Source organism: Protopterus annectens, chromosome 3.part1 (assembly GCF_019279795.1).
Source record: "Protopterus annectens isolate FY-2018-M chromosome 3.part1, PAN1.0, whole genome shotgun sequence".
NCBI lineage: Eukaryota > Metazoa > Chordata > Ceratodontiformes > Protopteridae > Protopterus > Protopterus annectens.
Window position 1 is genome coordinate 1788137069 of NC_056732.1, and position 17510 is coordinate 1788154578.

Sequence of the window (17510 nt, forward strand, 5' to 3'; positions counted from 1 at the left end):
CTGAAAACTCAAAATCCTGAAAACTCAAAATCCTGAAAAGCCAAAATCCTGAAACTCAAAATCCTGAAAACACAAAATAGACATACTGACATCATTGTGGCTTTGCTATTGTTAGCCCTGTGGTGTTAGGTCATGCTGGTTCAGGTAAGTGTGCGGTTGGTTTTATGTTAGGGTTAGGGGCGGTTTAAGTGAGTTAGGGTTAGGGCGCAGGTTAGGCATGTATGCAATAGTGACAGAAATTAGGGTTGGGGTGGTTTAAGTGAGTTAGGGTTAGGGCGTGGGTCAGGTGAGTGTGCGATAGTGACGGACCTTAGGGTTAGGGTTAGGGTCAAGGTCAGTCGGTAGATATTAGTGTCTTTGTATTGGCATATTAGCATTATTTGTGTTTTCAGGATTTTGAGTTTCAGGATTTGGGGTTTTCAGGATTTTGAGTTTTCAGGATTTTGAGTTTTCAGGCTTTTGGTTTCAGGATTTTGATTTTCAAGCTTATAGTGTTTCCGGCTTCTGATAGGGAACCGATAAAGGACGTATTATTATCCCAGGGATAAAAATCCAAAGGGGGATATTTCAGGATGACTCCCTGTCACCATTGCTATTCTGCTTTTCCATTAATCCATTAAGCTGTTTACTTAACAGCTTAGGCCATGGCTGCAATTTGGCTCCTAGAAAACAGCAAAGTCTAATGACTTTTCATCTTCTCTTTGTCGATGATTTAAAAATGTATAGCTCATCAGATGAGGAACTGAAAGCACAGCTGCAGGTTGTCAAAACTTTTTCAGATAATTTTGGAATATCATTTTTTCTTGATAAATGTGCAAAAGCAACCTTTAAAAAAGGAAAACTGCAGCACCAGGAAAACATCAGTTTGGGACAAGAATGCGATATAAAAGAACTAGAGAAAGAGAGGGTGTATAAATACTTGGGAATTGATGAAGGATCAGCAATAAAACATTAACAAATGTGAATAAAACTCTGTAAGAAATACTTTAGAAGACTTAAATTAATCCTGACATCTAGGAACAAGATCCAAGCTATAAATCAATTTGCTCTTCCTGTCCTAACTTATAGTTTTGGAGTGATTGACTGGACCCAAAAGTGTTGGAGAAACTGGATATTAAAACAAGAAGGAAGCTTCATGCTCACCAAATGATTTATAAAAATCAGTGTGTACCAAGATTATATATTCCACGTTCTGAAGGAGGGATGGGCCTTCTTGAAACTGATTACATGTATAGATCTGCAATCATGGGACTCCACATATATCTACTGACCTCACAAGATCCAAATGTGGTGAAAGTTTTGAACCATGAGGAGTATAAATCTAAGATGACATCTCTGCTTAATCTAGCAGAAGCATATTGACGTGAAGCAGGAATGGAAATCAAACCAGAAGTGGATAAAAAACAAGCAGCAACTGAATGTGCCAAAACGCAAAAGAAAGAATATAAGGTGAAGGACCAAATGAGAAGGCAAGAAATGTGGAAAAAACATAAATATAGTTGCAAATATAGAAAACTTCTGGAAGAGCTTCATGTTGGTCAGGAACGAACACAGGAATGGTTAAGGAGAGGTGAATTTACATCAAGAAATGAAAGATTAATATTGTCAGCCCAAGATAGTGGGCTATGTACATGCTGGTTTACAAAGTCCATTGAACATGTGGGAGAAACAGACAAATGTAGGTTCTGTAAATTTGAATTGGAAACAGTCACACACCTTTTTTCTGGTTGCGACACACTAATGGCAGAAGGACTGTATACTGAAAGGCATAATAATGTGGAGAGACTGTTGCATTAGGGATTGTGCAAACGTTATAGTATCAAAGTGGCTGAAAAACACTGGAAACATGATCCACAAAGCATCATAGAAAGTGATGAAGTTTATCTCACATGGGATCACCCGTTACCAACAGTTCAAAAGATAGATGCTAGAAAACCGGATATAGTGGTCCAAGAAAAGAAGACAAAAGTAGCTTTGATCATTGAAATCACTGCACACAGTGATTAGAGTGTCTTGTGTACAGAGGGAGACATAAAGTCATAAAATACCAGGATCTGCAGGCAGAAACGAGAGCCATGTGGAAGAAAGATACCCAGACAGTTCCAATAGTAGTAGTAGTGATGGGTCTTATAAAAAAGAATTTACATTCATATTTAGATATGTTACCAATCCATGTAACCCCATACGAATTGCAGAAGGAGGCATTACTGGGCACATTGTGGGTGCTGCAAAGAGCACTTTTGGTTGACACATGAACTTTAATCGTACTTTGACTTAGGAATGGGGTCCATTCCCATCATGGTATTAGAAACCCAAAAGACTTGGAGAAATTAAAAAAGCATTTGCTTTGTTGCACTAGGCAGAAGTCAAACATCAGTGCAGTTTGTTCCTTAATAAATAAGTTCTAAGATGAGATCTTTCAATAGCTTGGATGTAGCAGGTTGTTTGAATTATTACGATCAGGCATTTTTGACACCTAGAAAAATCACTAGGATGATCCTTGAAAAATTCCAGGAAGCATCACATGGTTTAAGGAGTGAGACACTAGCTTATTTGTGTTTCTGTGGTGGTGGTGGTGGTGGGGGGGGTAGATAGAGGTACTGAATGCAAGTTTGGAAGGACATAGTCAGCAGTTTATTATGAATGAATAGTTTTACTAGAAATGTAGGCAAGAGGAAAGTAGCTCGTGCTGTTACAGAAAACTAGTCTGCTGTTAGAAGAAGAGGGTAGTGATGACGTCTGCAATTGAGACAGTTATAAAATGACAGATGCTATTGTTAGTGGATTACAGTGGTTTTGTATTAGTGGAGGAGCTCCTTTTCCTACACGATTGTTTCTTCCTCAACATCCCAGTATTAATCGGTATTCTGTGGTGATTTTTCATGTTGCTAGTGTACCTGTAAGCCATCTCTTATGACTACCTTTTGTCCTCCTCATCTTTTGCTGCTACTATTTACCCCCTGCTGTGTTCTCCTTTCCATGTTTTTCACCTCCCCAGTTGAAATGCAATGAGCTGAATTTAAGTTGCCATGTTTGAGATCATTATTCCAGTCTTAACAAGTCTTTTCTCAACAAATACTTCATATAATTACTGCAGTATTAATGAGTATTTTATTTAGTAAGGCACAGTTATGCTCATGATAATTTCTTGTATTTGAAATGTAGTTTACAATACAACTGACTATCAAACCAAGCAGGCAAAGGAGGAAGTATGAAGGTTGGTATCTGAAACAGACTCAGTCAATGCTAACTTTTGATATTCACAAACAAATGCAGGCATTGATAAAGGAGGGGATACAAGCATTATTTATGGTATTCACTGCAAAGTTAAATGCTAGTGAGTTTATTACAGACATTTAGCTGCTGTCCCAGCAGTTTTGCCCTTTCTCTGTACTTCATTAAACATGACATTAAAATAAAGCATTTGTTTCTCTCTTCATATTAATGTATATGCAATCCAGTCTCCATACAGATGCACAATAATAACATTATGAAACTTCTGGTGTCTTTCATACAGGGCATCACAGATGAAATAAAAAGGTATGTGGCTACAAAAATCTCTTTCTGTTTTTGTATAAAACCCTGGCCATTGTAAGTGAAATACGTTATAATGTTTTGCTTCTGTATCACCAGTATCGCAGAAAGACTAGAAGAGGAAGAGAAGGAAGAAAAACAAAATAAAGTGAGGAAAGGTGTATTTAATGCTGAACTGATTTATGGCAGCCTAAGTCTTGGGGTATACAGAGCCCCCCACCAGTACAGAATTTGGAAAGAAATGCTGTCTGTCATCAACCCAGGTAAGAAACAAATCTCTGTCATCTGCAGATAATTTAATGTGCCTGTCTATGTGTATAGCAGGGAGGGCCTTATCCCTAAAGGTGAAGATATTAACACCTACATATAATTGTTTACTACTCCATTTTATCTATTAGTGTTTTTTTACCAGGAAAGTCTAACTGGATACATTAACCCATTTTAGCATGTCTGTGGAGAAAAACTCAAAAATGTGTATATATATATATATATATATATATATAGATATATAGATATATATATATATATACTGACAATGAAAAATAAAATAGCAGAATACAATAGAATTTAAGAACAGTGTACATAATATAAACAACTTTGAAAATAGTATAGAAAGTGCAAGAAATTCAAAGGAGAGCAGTAAGTTGGGAAAATATTTACAAGCAGATTATTGTCCATCATTTGCAAAACTGTATGTATATGATTTAGACCATAACTCAAAGAACAATAGATAATATACTTTATTTACAGACATTAGCCATGACGTCTCATAAGAAATAGTATTATGATGTATTTCAGTTTTCAGTCCTTTATGAATAGGCAGGTACAGTGGTTTGAAGGACAAGGTGTTGAAAGAACTTGAGACCTTTTAAGATCAGGGACATATGCACTTCCATGAATCATTAATGCATGGTATAATGTGAAATGTGATCCTGCTTTGATACTGGCAAACTGAGTGGTATGTATTAATAATTATATGTTCAGCTAAAAGGAGTTCAAGCTTCAGCTCTTGTGAAAGACATGGCTTCAAGTAATCTAGAGGAAAAAATAAATTAGATATTCTCACAACTTATTAAAATAAAAAAAAAAAAACACTGAAAGAGTGTATAAACTCAAATAACAAAAAGCTGGAAAAAAGGAAGAAGCTTTAAACAGATACTCAGATGAGCTGATAAAACTGTAAAAATTAGAGGTCAAAATGAAGAAAAGCCTGTCTGAGTATGAGATTGCTCAAGAAGATGTTTAAAAAATGGTAGAATTACAGGAGAGAGCATGTAAGGGCAATTATATATTTTTTGCTGTACCAGAGAAACCAGTAAGAACAGATTGCATTAATTTTATGAAATCGCAAATAAGCAACTTGACTGGCATTCAACTGTTAATTGAAAGAGCACACTGTGTGCATGGTCTAAATCTGGCCATAAGAAGGCAGCCAAAACCTGTATACTTAACAATGCAAACCTGTCAGCAGAAAGAGTTGATCCTGACAAAAAACAGGCAGAAGAGAAACATTTATAACAGCAGTCAGGGACTGTTGAGAGGCAGGTGTGAGATTCAAGCTGCTGTATCATAATATTTTTTTCTTGGTGGATCAAAATAATTTTTTGATGTGGAACAGGCTAAGGAGGAAATATAAAAGTTTGTTCAACAAAAAGTGAGCCATCAAGCAGAAGGAGAGTCTGCTTCTCATTCTTGTGATAATAAAGCACATGGAAAGACATTGCCAGTAAAATTGTTTCCATTGCTCCAAAGGAAAATGCTTGTGAGACAGATAAAAGCACAGGCATTAACTAGAAGAACTGGGAGTACCTTGGAATTGAACCAGAGCCTGGAACTGGGAGATGGAAATGAAAAGGAAAAAAACTAGCAACATGGAAATTAGTGAATAAATGTGAGGCTGCAAAGCATCAATCACATTTGTGAAATATTGCTGAATAAGAAAAGGTGGAAAGATTGAACTTTTGTTGACTCTGTTAAACTTTTGGTGAACTGAAACTGCAGTGATAGCATTGTTGCCCCACAGCAAGAGGTTCTCTGTTTCGATTCTTGGCTGGGGTGCCTTCTGTGTGGAGTCTGCATGTCCTCCCTGCATTCATGAGGGTTCCCTCTGGGTGCTCTGTTTTCTTCCCAGGTTACAAAGACATGCATCTGGCGTGTTTCGCTCTGAGCCTGTGCTGAAAATTGGCTTGTTCCAAGTCACACTTTCCCAGTTATCAAATATAAAAATAAATAAACTGCAAGGAATTTGTCTCCCTTCATGTCATTAATGTTTGGAGGTACATTGAGGATAGGGAGGATGAAAGAAAAAGGTAACTGTAACTAAAAGAATTTCTGTTCTTAGTATTTCTATGAAACTTTTCGTGATTTAATTGCGTGTTCTATAGAAAAGCATTTTTAGTTTCTCTTGTATGTTATAAAGATACTAAAGTAAGCACATGCCTTTTTTCCTTTCTTTCTGCTTTTTTAATACTAAATAATGTATGCATTACAGTGCAAAAAGAGAAAAAAAGGCTAGACAAAAGCATGCTTAAGTTAATAGGCTATAATATTGTGTTGTTGGGGTGGGGGATGCGGTGTAAAAGTGTACAGAGCATTATAGATGTAGAGCTGATATATTTTCTCTTACTTTTTTATAGGTAAATATCTAGATTAAGACCCTTAGCTTAATATATTAAAAAGTTTTAAGCGGAAACAAGTAAATAGGAGAACACTGACTATAATGAACGAAAAGTTTTTCTTTAGCAAAAATGTTTCAGCTTGTCGTTAGAAGTCTGCAACCCAGGACTACATTTTTTCTCTTCTGTTTTCATGGAGACAAGCTGATTATAGTGCAATAAAAAAGACAAAACACTGTTTCTTCAAGGCTAAAATGAATGTTCATCGAAAATATGCAAGCTGTTTTTCACATCTGGGAAGAGAATAAAGATAAAAGAAGAAAGACACCAATTAGTGTAAGAAGAAACACAGGCAATAATGTGTCTTAGCATGGATAACCTCAGCTTTATGTTAATTAAGGCCTTTGTTTGTAGTTCTATTTGGGGCAATTGTTCCTATTAGGGAGTTTCACATGTTTATACATGCATAAGAGATTACTAGGCTAATGGCTTAAGAGCCCTTACAAGTCTAGCCATTAGTACCCAAATGTTGCCCAGTGTTCATAGCCTAAGGGCTAGTGGATGGCTTAGGTTTGTTCCTATGTCTTTGAATATTTTACAGAATGCCCCTGTCCATAAGGGACATGGGCACCACCCCAAGAGTAAATTTATGATTCCCCATCCATTGATCCAAACTGCATTTGAAGAGAGTCAGGGATGGGCTCTCCTTTACATGAATAGGAAGCCTGTTCCAGAGAAAGTGTAATCTCTGAGACACACATCTATCTCTCCAGTATGCTTTGTTCATGTCACAGATCCCTAGATCGGGTGACGCTCATGCAGTTTGTCTTGTGAATGTGTAACGGTTCCATCAGGGCTGGATTTGTGAGTGCCTTGTGGGTTAGGCATAGATCACCCCTTAATAGTCATAGGATACAGAGTAAAGGGATAAGGCTTTTAGTTTTTTAGTCTATCCCCATGGGACATGTTGTTTACACCTTGTATTTTTTTTTGTAAGAAACCTCTGACACTGCTCCATCTATTGTAAGTGCCTGGTCAAATACATGGCAAAAGGTGCATTGTACTCACTTATTGGTCTGATTAGGGCTGCGTACAGTGGGACTATAACTTCCATGAATCTCAATGCCATGCCTTTACTTATAAGATGTGCACATAGAAGGAATTTTTCAGCACCGTGGACTCATGGTGGTCAAAGAGCAGACTAATGTCTATCTGTGTACCTATATCTCTCACCTCTGAGTCAACTCTAAGTTTATATGATTAATGTTGTAATTTGAAGGGTTATTTGACTTCCCAAAGGGTATGATTTTTTTTTTTTTTTTTGCATTTAGTTTTAGGCCATGGCTCTGGCTGCAATAATTTGTCTGAGTCAGTCTCTTCTGAAGGATATCTACATCATTTGTGGATTCATGGATTGCCCCCAGTGTGCGGGTGTCAGCAAACCTAGTCAGCCAAATGTCGTCTACATTAGCCTTGACTTCAAAGAAGCAAATTCCAAACAGGAGAGGTCTCAGCAATGAGCCCTTTGGCACACCACTAATAAATGGCCTCTTGCTGGATCTGGATTCACACACTCTAACAACATGTGTCCTGTCCATGAGCCATTTGGCTATTCATCTGGTGATGGAAGGATTCGTGCCCAGTTTTGTGAGTTTATCTATAATACCTAAGTGGGGAATTGTATCAAATGCCTTAGCTAGGTCAAGGTTGGCAGTATACACTATTTTACCTTCATCCATGGCCCTAGTTACTTACTCAAAGTAGTCCACCAAATTCAGCAGGCATGACCTGCCCTTGAGAGAGCTAAACTGGGTTAGGTCCAGTGCCTGAAAGCTCTTATGTTGTTATTTATCAAAGCCATAATTATTCTTTCCATGGCCTTGCATTAAAGACTAGTGAAACTTATGGGTCTGTAATTGCCCAGGTCTGTTGATGGTCCATCTTTATGCAGAAGGATGACTATTGCTATCCTCCACTCCACAGGACCAAGCCAGTCTGGAGGCTATGGTTAAACAGGGATTCGAGTGGGCCTAATAGGTCCTGTTTCAAGCTATTTGAGTGGGATCCTGGGATATTGTTGGAAACAATTAATGCCATGTTTTTACCTTTAGGGAGTGCAGTGGTGACCTGTTTCTCCATGATAAGTGGTAGAGGAATGGTGGCGGGCATTTCTTGGGGGTAACCAGAGGTGATGTGGAGATGAAATTTGAGCTGAATTTATTGACAGGCAGATTTGCTATGTTTTCTAGTTGATGATAGGTAATGCAATCTACAAATAATTCTGCACAATGCTGGGTGTGTTGCCCTTAAGATTGAGGACATAACTGAAAAATGCCTTATGGTTATCCTTAGCTTTGGAGACTAGGGGTTAAACGTCATTATTTGAAAATGAACATAGTTTTGTTTTCTGGTGTGTGTGTGTGTGTGTGTGTTTTTTTTTTTTTTTTTGAGCATTTTCAATAAAACAAAAGGTTTTGTAAAATGTAACATACATTCCAATGTTGATAAGGTGAATCTGTATAAAGGATCAACCTGCCAAACATCAGTGGGGGCATGTATCACAAAAGCTGGAAATAGACATTTAAAAGAAGCTGTAATATAATAGGTAAGAAAAATGACTCATTACATAATGACAACACTTTCCATATTATCTGGGAATGTGAATGTCAGTAAGGTTTTGACAAAAATGGAAAAAGATATTTAATTGTATTAAGAAATGCAGTGTAAATAATGCTGCAGAAGACACATGGAAAGAACTAAGCATGTGAATTTGCTAAAGAAAGGATTTCATTATGGATATTCTGAAGAATATCAGGGACAAAGGAAAACAGGAGTACTTATATTTATATTCCACCTACAACTTTTCTTATGGAGGTTAAACAGATTTGGGCAGAAATAATCCGCTTTTAGCAGTGAATATTACTTATAGGTGGGAACTAGAATTTGATTTACATCAATGAGGATGTATCTGGGGGAGCTAGAAGGGAAAATATAACAAAAGAAGGTAGATTTCATAAGAACTGTATGAAGATATTCGGTATGGAAGACGTGAATTCAGTAGTACATACTGACAAAATTTGCATATTATTATTCTCTCAAGTTAAAATAACTGGGCTAGACTAGACAGAAACTACATTACACAGGAACATGAGCATTTAATTGAGAACTTTGATACACATCCAGTAGCTATTTCAGATCATGCACCAATAATAACTAAGATAAAAAATGCAGTATAATGAGGTAAAAATGAGACACTGGCACTTCACCACCTACCTGTTAAAAAGAGAGGGATTTAAGGAGTGCGTAGTGAAAATTATTCATGAGTTATTAGGGAAGTTAGAAATTTCTTCAGAGGTTAAAGATAGTGAGTGGGATAAAATGAATATGAAGTTTAAAATTAAGGTAGAAATAAAAGTAAAAGTCATATGGTTAAGAAGTAACAATAATTATTTATAGGGGCTGACAGAGGTTGAGGTATGGAAGAGTAAGGGGAATCTTACAGAACAAGAAGCTATTTCAGATGATGCACCAATAATAACTAAGATAAAAAATGCAATATAATGAAGTAAAAATGAGACACTGGCACTTCACCACCTACCTTTTAAAAAGAGAAGGATTTAAGGAGTGTGTAGTGAAAATTATTCATGAGTTATTAGGGAAGTTAGAAATTTCTTCAGAAGTTAAAGCTAGCGAGTGGGATAAAATGAATGTGAAGTTTAAAATTAAGGTAGAAATAAAAGTAAAAGACATATGGTTAAGAAGTAACAATAATTATTTATAGGGGCTGACAGAGGTTGAGGTATGGAAGAGTAAGGGGAATCTTACAGAACAAGAAGAGGTGCAAATGCAAAGTGCTAAAGAAAAAATAAAGGAGTATCTGGATAATATGCATGTGTTTAGAAAGATTTTAGACAACAGAAATCAGAAGGGATTGCTCCCAAACTTAAGGGAAACAAAAACAGAAAAATAGCCAGAGATCCTGTAGAGGTATTACAGATATTTTGGAAACATAAGTCTGTATAAAGCAGAGACATGGGGAATGCACAAATGGAAATATTTATGAAATACTTAAATACGACAAGGCTAGAGGTAGATGAGGTTCAACAATTAACAATTAAGACAGGAGGAGATGAGATAAATACAGTGATGTATAATCAATCTGCAGGAAAGTCTCCAGGTATAGATAGTACTGCAGTAGAAGTTTAGAAGGTTAGGAGGGAAGAAAGTGATCTGGAAACTTTTAACAGTATTCCGAAAGAACCAGAATATAAAGCAATAGTTCAGATAAAATCATTTTAGCTAACAGATCTAGGAGAATCTCTCTCTGATACCCTCCCTGTGGAAGGAATAAAGATACCTCGTTGAAGTTTCAAATAGTTTATTCAGTCTCTAGATGTGCACATATCTATAAAGTAACTGGCATGGGTTTGAAAGTTTTTTTTTTAACTTCATGATGTGCACAAACAACTTTAGTTATTTGAAATGTATTTTCTTTTTATTTCTACTACTCATTTGGAATTTGGGGTTTCCTTTTGGTGTTAGGAGTAAAAAAGGGGGAGGAGCAACCACTAGTTTCTCAGTTTGATTGACAGCCCACTCTCATACTGATTACATCAGCCTCTTAAATCATCTGATCCCACCCTGACCCCATGACACTACCCCCTCTCTCAGGAGATTGGTTAACTGTCCTTCCACCTAATCTCTCCCTGTTTCCAGTCCTTTAAATAGCCATGCACAGAGCTATCTAGCCCTCTTTTGTACTGACTTGACCACCTGGAACCTGAAGAGTGGAAGAATCTGAACAGAAGAGCCCTGACCTCACCACCTGCAACCTGGCGAGAGGAAGAATATGAACAGAAGAGCCCTCAGTAACTCCTAGACTCAGAAAAAAGTGTCATAGTAAAGACTCCAGAATTGAGTATCATGAAACCATACTCTGGGACCAAAAGTATTCCACTTTCACTGCAGCTACCCCATAGCAACCAGGTGTAGATACTGTAGCCACAGAGCCTGCATTTAAAAATACATCTATAATCTACAGTACAATGGGCACCACTCCACACTGCTATATTCTTTACACCATAGGCACAATTTGCCTATATTCAAAAAAGATCTGAGGTTTTTGTATTTATTAAAAGTTTTTGTAGTCTCTGCAGTTCTCCACTTGTTGGATTTTTATTCCAGGGGCAGAGAAAGCCCACACAAAATGTTCTGAGGTCTCAAACATTACTTTCATTTTTCCTCCTATTTATGCACATCCATGAGCTTTGTAAACATGAGCACCGTGACTTGTTTCTGCTGTAAGCTAGTTCTCTGGATGCATGTACTGTTCAAACATGGGAATCACCTAGTGTAGCTTTAAGTGACTACCTCCCCTGTATATATAAAGGTATGTCTTCATCAGGAGGAAGAAAAATGGGGATGGGTCACATTAATCATGCACACGGGCCTCTTATAAGCAGGCATTGCAAACCTTTTTTGCTATACAAGAGAATATTAACATTTCATATTGTATGTCAGGAGATAATGAGCCCCATAAAAGTGACACAGCCTCTCATATTACATGCGATAGACTGGAAAAGTTCTGTAAAAAAGCTTTCATACTTGGCTTTAAGGATTATGAGCCCCACTGATGCAGACGCAGCCTCTTATTTTACATGTGTTACAAAACAGAATAATAAAAGTCTGGTGATAGTCTTATACAAGCAGGCATTTTCACTGATCAGAGTGTAAACCACTCTGTTAGATGGACCTGATGAAGTTCAGGTGTTTTCTTAAATATAGTTCTATAGTTATAGCTCGTAGTGGTTGTCATTTTTTTTGTTACCAAAAGAGTCTGAAAAGACTATTTGGGCTAAACTAAACATCAATCAATTGTTCCACTATATCATATTACACCAAAAAATGCTTCATGTAGTTTTTTTGTACAACAATCTTCTTTTATCGGGTAGAGTTCTTCAGGCTTGTAAGGCAGATAAGCACTAGTGTGCTGATTGGTAACATTCCAACTGCATTTTTTATAACCAGAATTATGCAATGCATCTTGTATATAAAAATTCAGTACTTTCATCACAACTTTTGAGATTGGCTGAATTTCAAAATAACAGCAGGCCATAGGCAGTTATGAAAGTCCAATAGGGGGAAGGCATCCAGAGTCTGTGTGATTGGTTAGGAGGTTTCAAAAGGTAGGAAATATAGTCTTTTATGTGAGTGGATAAAAAATGGAATGCTGATCAATAATATGCTATTAAAATGCAACAATGGTGAAAGAGTATTAATAGTCCGTGGGATTGGGCAACAATCTAAATTACTGAACTCTATTGGTTTAATTTCCAGTGACCAATTAGTGAGAACAGTTATCTTAGTCAACCAGTAGGGGAGACCTTCCCAATTATAATCTTGTCCAAGGAAACTTATGTTTTTCACTGATTGCAAAACATGAAAAATAACAAATACCAATTCCTTAAAAATAAAATTAAATTAACAAGGTGTCTCTGTGAACCACACTTCACTCGCTCACCTCGACAATGTGCCCTCCAATCCCCCATAAAAAGAATCAACCCATCCTGATGCAACCTCAAAACAATACAATGAAAATAAAAAAATAATAATAATAAAATGAATGTGTGCAGCAAAAACATGGGACAATTGAACCAGTGAAGTGGCTTTCAATCTTCACCCCTCCTCAGCCCCCCTTTAGCAAAAGGTGCCAACATCACAGCAATAAAAGTAAAGCTAATTGCTTTCAGAAAAATAATATGGCTACAAACTACAATCCCATATTCCAGATTCAAAAATGTGAATCCAACCCAAATGATTACTCAGGTCACCACAGCTGCAGAATGCATGGCCTCATTCCCACAGACCTCTAATGCTCCTTCATCATTGCCGCATTTTAACATTCTAGCAGTTTGTTACAGACTCCAGCATTTCATTTTTTTATCTACTCACATAGAAGACTATATTTCCCACCTTTTGATAAACCCTAACCAATCACACACTGTGGATGACTTCACCCTATTGGACTTTCATAACTGCCTATATAGCCTGTTGTTATTTTGAAATTCAGCCTATCTCAAAGGTTGTGATGAAAGTACTGTATCACAATACAGTGGAAAAATTGCTTGGTGTTTAGTTTAGCCCAAATAGTCTTTTTTAAGCTATTCTTTTCAGACTTTTTTGGTAGTTGCTTTGGGCATAGATTGTGGGACCCAGTCCACCATCTATAGGTCTTTAGCTCACTAAACTTCAGGGTGCTCGCAATGCTTAAAAAATAGCTATCATGTTTTGCTTGTTGGAAGTTAAAAATAAAATTAAAACCTTTTAATTAAGAATGAGATTCCACAGACTGCTGAGCTGGTAAACCCTGACGGGTCTTTCAGGAAAATTCAAATAATGATTTAACCTCTAAGCTTTGGGACTGGCTCCTTGTTTTTCCATCTCCCAAATTTTCCTCCAACCAGCTCCCATGGACCGTCCCACCATTGCCTGTAACTGCGTTTAAATAACTGACCTATTCAATGTGATGTATTAGAACAAGAACACTTGTCCATCTACCTACCTAACTGAATAAACTACTGAAAAGTTCAACAAGTTGTGTTTATTCTTCCAAGAAGGAGGGGATCAGAGAAAGATTCTCCTAGATCTGCTAGCTAAAGTGATTTTTATCTGGATTGATCCTTTATAATCTTTTTCTTCGTCCTGTCACAGGTGGGATACCAGACTTCACTCAGGACCTCTGGATTACCTCTGTTTAGTATTCTAAAAGGTGCAGCAGCACCAACTTCCTGGAAGAAAACTGTGATGACTGTAATACCTAAAGACCTATCAGATTCAGCTTCATATAGGTGTTGCCAAAACTGATAGTTATAGATCAGTGTGGTTTTGTGAAGGGAAAGCAAACATTTGACAACATTAATAGAACAATAAAAAAGTGGGAAGCATAATGTAAGAAAATACCACTGGCATTGGTGGGTCTTGATGCAGAAAAAGCATTTGACAGAGTAACCTGCATTTTTTAAGTAGGGCAATGGAAGCATTTGTATTTCCTGATGCAATAATAAGGTTAATTAGTAGGATATATGAGCGATCAGAGGCAAAAATCAAAGTGGTTGGGTTCCTCTCTAATAAGTTTTGTCTGAAAAGGGGAGCTAAGCAGGGGTGTCCTCTTTTCCCTTTGTTATTTGCACTGTATTTAGAACCATTGGCAAAGAACATAAAGGACTCAGAAATTCAAGGATATATATGCTATGGTACTCAAGAACATTTGGCTTTATTTGCTGCGATATTATTTTCTACCTGATGACACCAGAAAAGGACATCTCCGTCTTCTGGAACATACTTCAGACAGTTTCATTTTTTTCAGGATATAATTAATGAAGGCAAAACAAAGGCAATCACTGTAAACTATGTACCCAGACATGATCTGGTTTAGCAATATCCACATTTAAGAGGACAGGGTCAAATTAAATATTTAAGAGCATGGGTTAAAAAGGACACTGTTATGAAAGTTAAGGATATTTTGTAAGAGACAAAACAAAATATAAAATATCTGAGAACACTGGAAGCTCTTACTTATGGATTTGGATAGCAAGATACAAGCAGTATAAATGTTTTTATTTTCTTTAGTTTTATACACAGGTCAGGCATATTTTATCAACTGGAAGAAAAGTTGTGGATAGTAATTAATAGAGTTGAATGATTGTATCTGGGAGGGAAAGGGGTCAAGAGTCAAGTGGGATAAGCTGATCCTTCCAATAGAACAAGGAGGTTTAGGATTGCCCAGTTTAAAGGGAATTTTAGAGCTACACAGTTATGCTCTTATACATAACACAAGCAGAAAGCTACAATTTAGAGTGGAAAGGGACGATGATGAAGCAGTGGAGAAACTCAAAAAATAAGGCAAAATTGGGAATTTGAATGCAGAGCTTTAAGGGGAATAACAACAGTCATGCAGGATGTTATATTCATGAAGTAGCAGAAAGCATACTAATAACCAGTCCAACAGGGTGGTAGCAAAAGGAGATTCTGCTGATAATGATGACAGCAATTAGGGGTACAGAGAATAGGCAAGAGGGGGGCTGAGATTCATTGCAGGAAACTGGCAAAGGAACCAATGTATTAGGAACAAATAATTAGAGAGGGAAAGGTAACAGAATGTGAAGAGACCAAGAAGACATTTGGATTTAAGACTAGTGATTGCCTTCCTGTCAGGACTGATATCAAACTATAGGCAAAGAGAAATGGATAAGGCAATCCCAACTGAAAGACCTGCACTGGTTGAGTTATTAGATGAATCTAGAACTGATACTGTTGTGAGAAAAGGGATAATTAGTAGGGCATATAGAATACTGCATGATAACTATAGCAATAAGCCAGAGGAGGTCAGAAAAGATTGTGAAGAGAGGTTATATAAGCATTTGAAAAAGAAGAATGGGAGTGCATATGTGTGGCTCCCAAACATGCAAAAAAGTCTAGAAGATTTAGGATTTTTCCTGGACGTGTTTGTATAGGTACCTTGATAGCCCAGACAGACTGCAAAGAACATTTCCTCAGGTAGATGGCAATTGTTGGAGGTGTAATAGGGAAGGAAGCGGTGCCTGCAAGAATATGTTTTCAGAGTGCAATGAGTGGCAATTCCCTGCAAGGTATTCTGTCAGGAATACTCTGCGAGCAAATGAGTGTAACTAAGGAAATTATTTTTTGTGCTGGGATACAGGATCTGAATTCCCTGGCCATAGTAAGGCATTGTTAAGTTTAATTCTGGTGGCTGCCAAAAACACAATTACTAGAAAGTGGAAATCAAGGTCTAAACCAACCATACTTGAAATACTGAGTATTGTAACAGAGGTTAATTTTATTTATTTATTTTATTTTACATTTGTTGACCGGGCTAGTCCAACTGGATACATGTCCATTTTCAGTAGAGGCCCCGGGAGAAAAGCTCCAAAGGCATGATACCATTTAAAGTATAAGTACAAACAATACACAATTAACAGATATTATAATAATATTAAAAAAATAGCAATAGTTAAAAAAAAAAACAGGAAGTGGGATCTTTTGAAAGGGTATTGGAATAATATATGCAGAAAAATATTTTGGAGAAGGAATGAGGTTTAAGAGAAGACAGGAATTGAACAACGTATGCAATACTGGATTGATTATATTGTACAGAGCAATATATGTGACGTCTAATGTTTGTGAATGTGAACTTGTTAATATAGTTTAATTACTTTTATGTAAATATACATTTGCCTATGTCACAAGTGGTAATTCATTACAGGTGTTTTAAAAAAAACATTGTACCATAGCTGTTCTTTCAATTAGCGGTCTCCTGTCTCTTGCTTTTGACTGTATTCTGTTATCAGTCGCTGGTATGGAAGGCGGTGTCTGATCTGCAGTCCAGACTTCTGCTTGACTTCATCCAACTCACTTAATATTCATGTCCTAGTTATTTGGCACCAAAGAAAGCACCCAAAATCCAGGGACTTAGTCACGAACAGTTTAATAAACAAATAATAACGCTAAAATATTCCACAACACGTTTTCGTCCTTGACTTCATCAGATCTGATGAAGTCAAGGACGAAAATGTGTTGTGGAATATTTTAGCATTATTATTTGTTTATTAAACTGTTCGTGACTAAGTCCCTGGATTTTGGGTGCTTTCTTTGGTTACAAGTAACTTTTTGCACCTGCCGTTCCTTTTGGTTACTAGTTATTTGGCACCAATGTCTTGGTAACTTTGCTAATTTTCTCCTTTTGCTAAAATCTCCTTTCTCCAATGCCAAGACTTACTAGATAAGTACCCCATCGAGGAACCTTCTTTATTCTTGTCTGTTTTTGAAAAGATTTTTAAATTAATGCCACTTAAGAGAGAGAAGTGTGATTGTGGTATGCAGACCTCAGGCACCGAACGCAATTACATAAATTGCTATATCTGCCAATGGTTTGTTCTTAAAATTCTCCATAGCAGGCTTTCTTTCCTAAATATTTATTTAGAGATCCAATATGTAAAGTTCCTCATGTATTCTAACATGGCAGAAGCTTTGGCATAGGACATCCTGCTTGCACCTAAGAGGAAGTTCAAAAAAAGCTAGGCCTGAACTTTCTACTTCCCAGTCTGAATTGGACATTCCTACTGAGATGTATGTATAAGGACATATATCCAGCTAGACTAGCCCAGTCAACAAATGTAAAATAAAATAAAATAAATAAATAAAAATAAATAAAATGAAGCATGAATTAGTGGTACGTCCAACTCTTTCAAAGATATCCACTACTGTGACCCTGCAGGTGACAGGAATGGTGTCTGACTCCCACACATCAGATGTGAGTGAATGTGCCCCTACACTAGAGAAGGG

The 17510-nt window shown here is 36.9% G+C and overlaps 1 protein-coding gene across 1 annotated transcript in view; it reads left to right on the forward strand.

The window, feature by feature from the left end:
- The window catches only part of LOC122798673 (zinc-binding protein A33-like), a 251661-nt gene that overhangs the window by 129294 nt on the left and 104857 nt on the right, over nt 1–17510 (forward strand). The window contains exons 4-5 of the mRNA XM_044067766.1: nt 3518–3540; nt 3634–3797. Coding sequence (XP_043923701.1) covers nt 3518–3540; nt 3634–3797 — 187 coding nt within the window. The remainder of the gene's footprint in view (nt 1–3517; nt 3541–3633; nt 3798–17510) is intronic.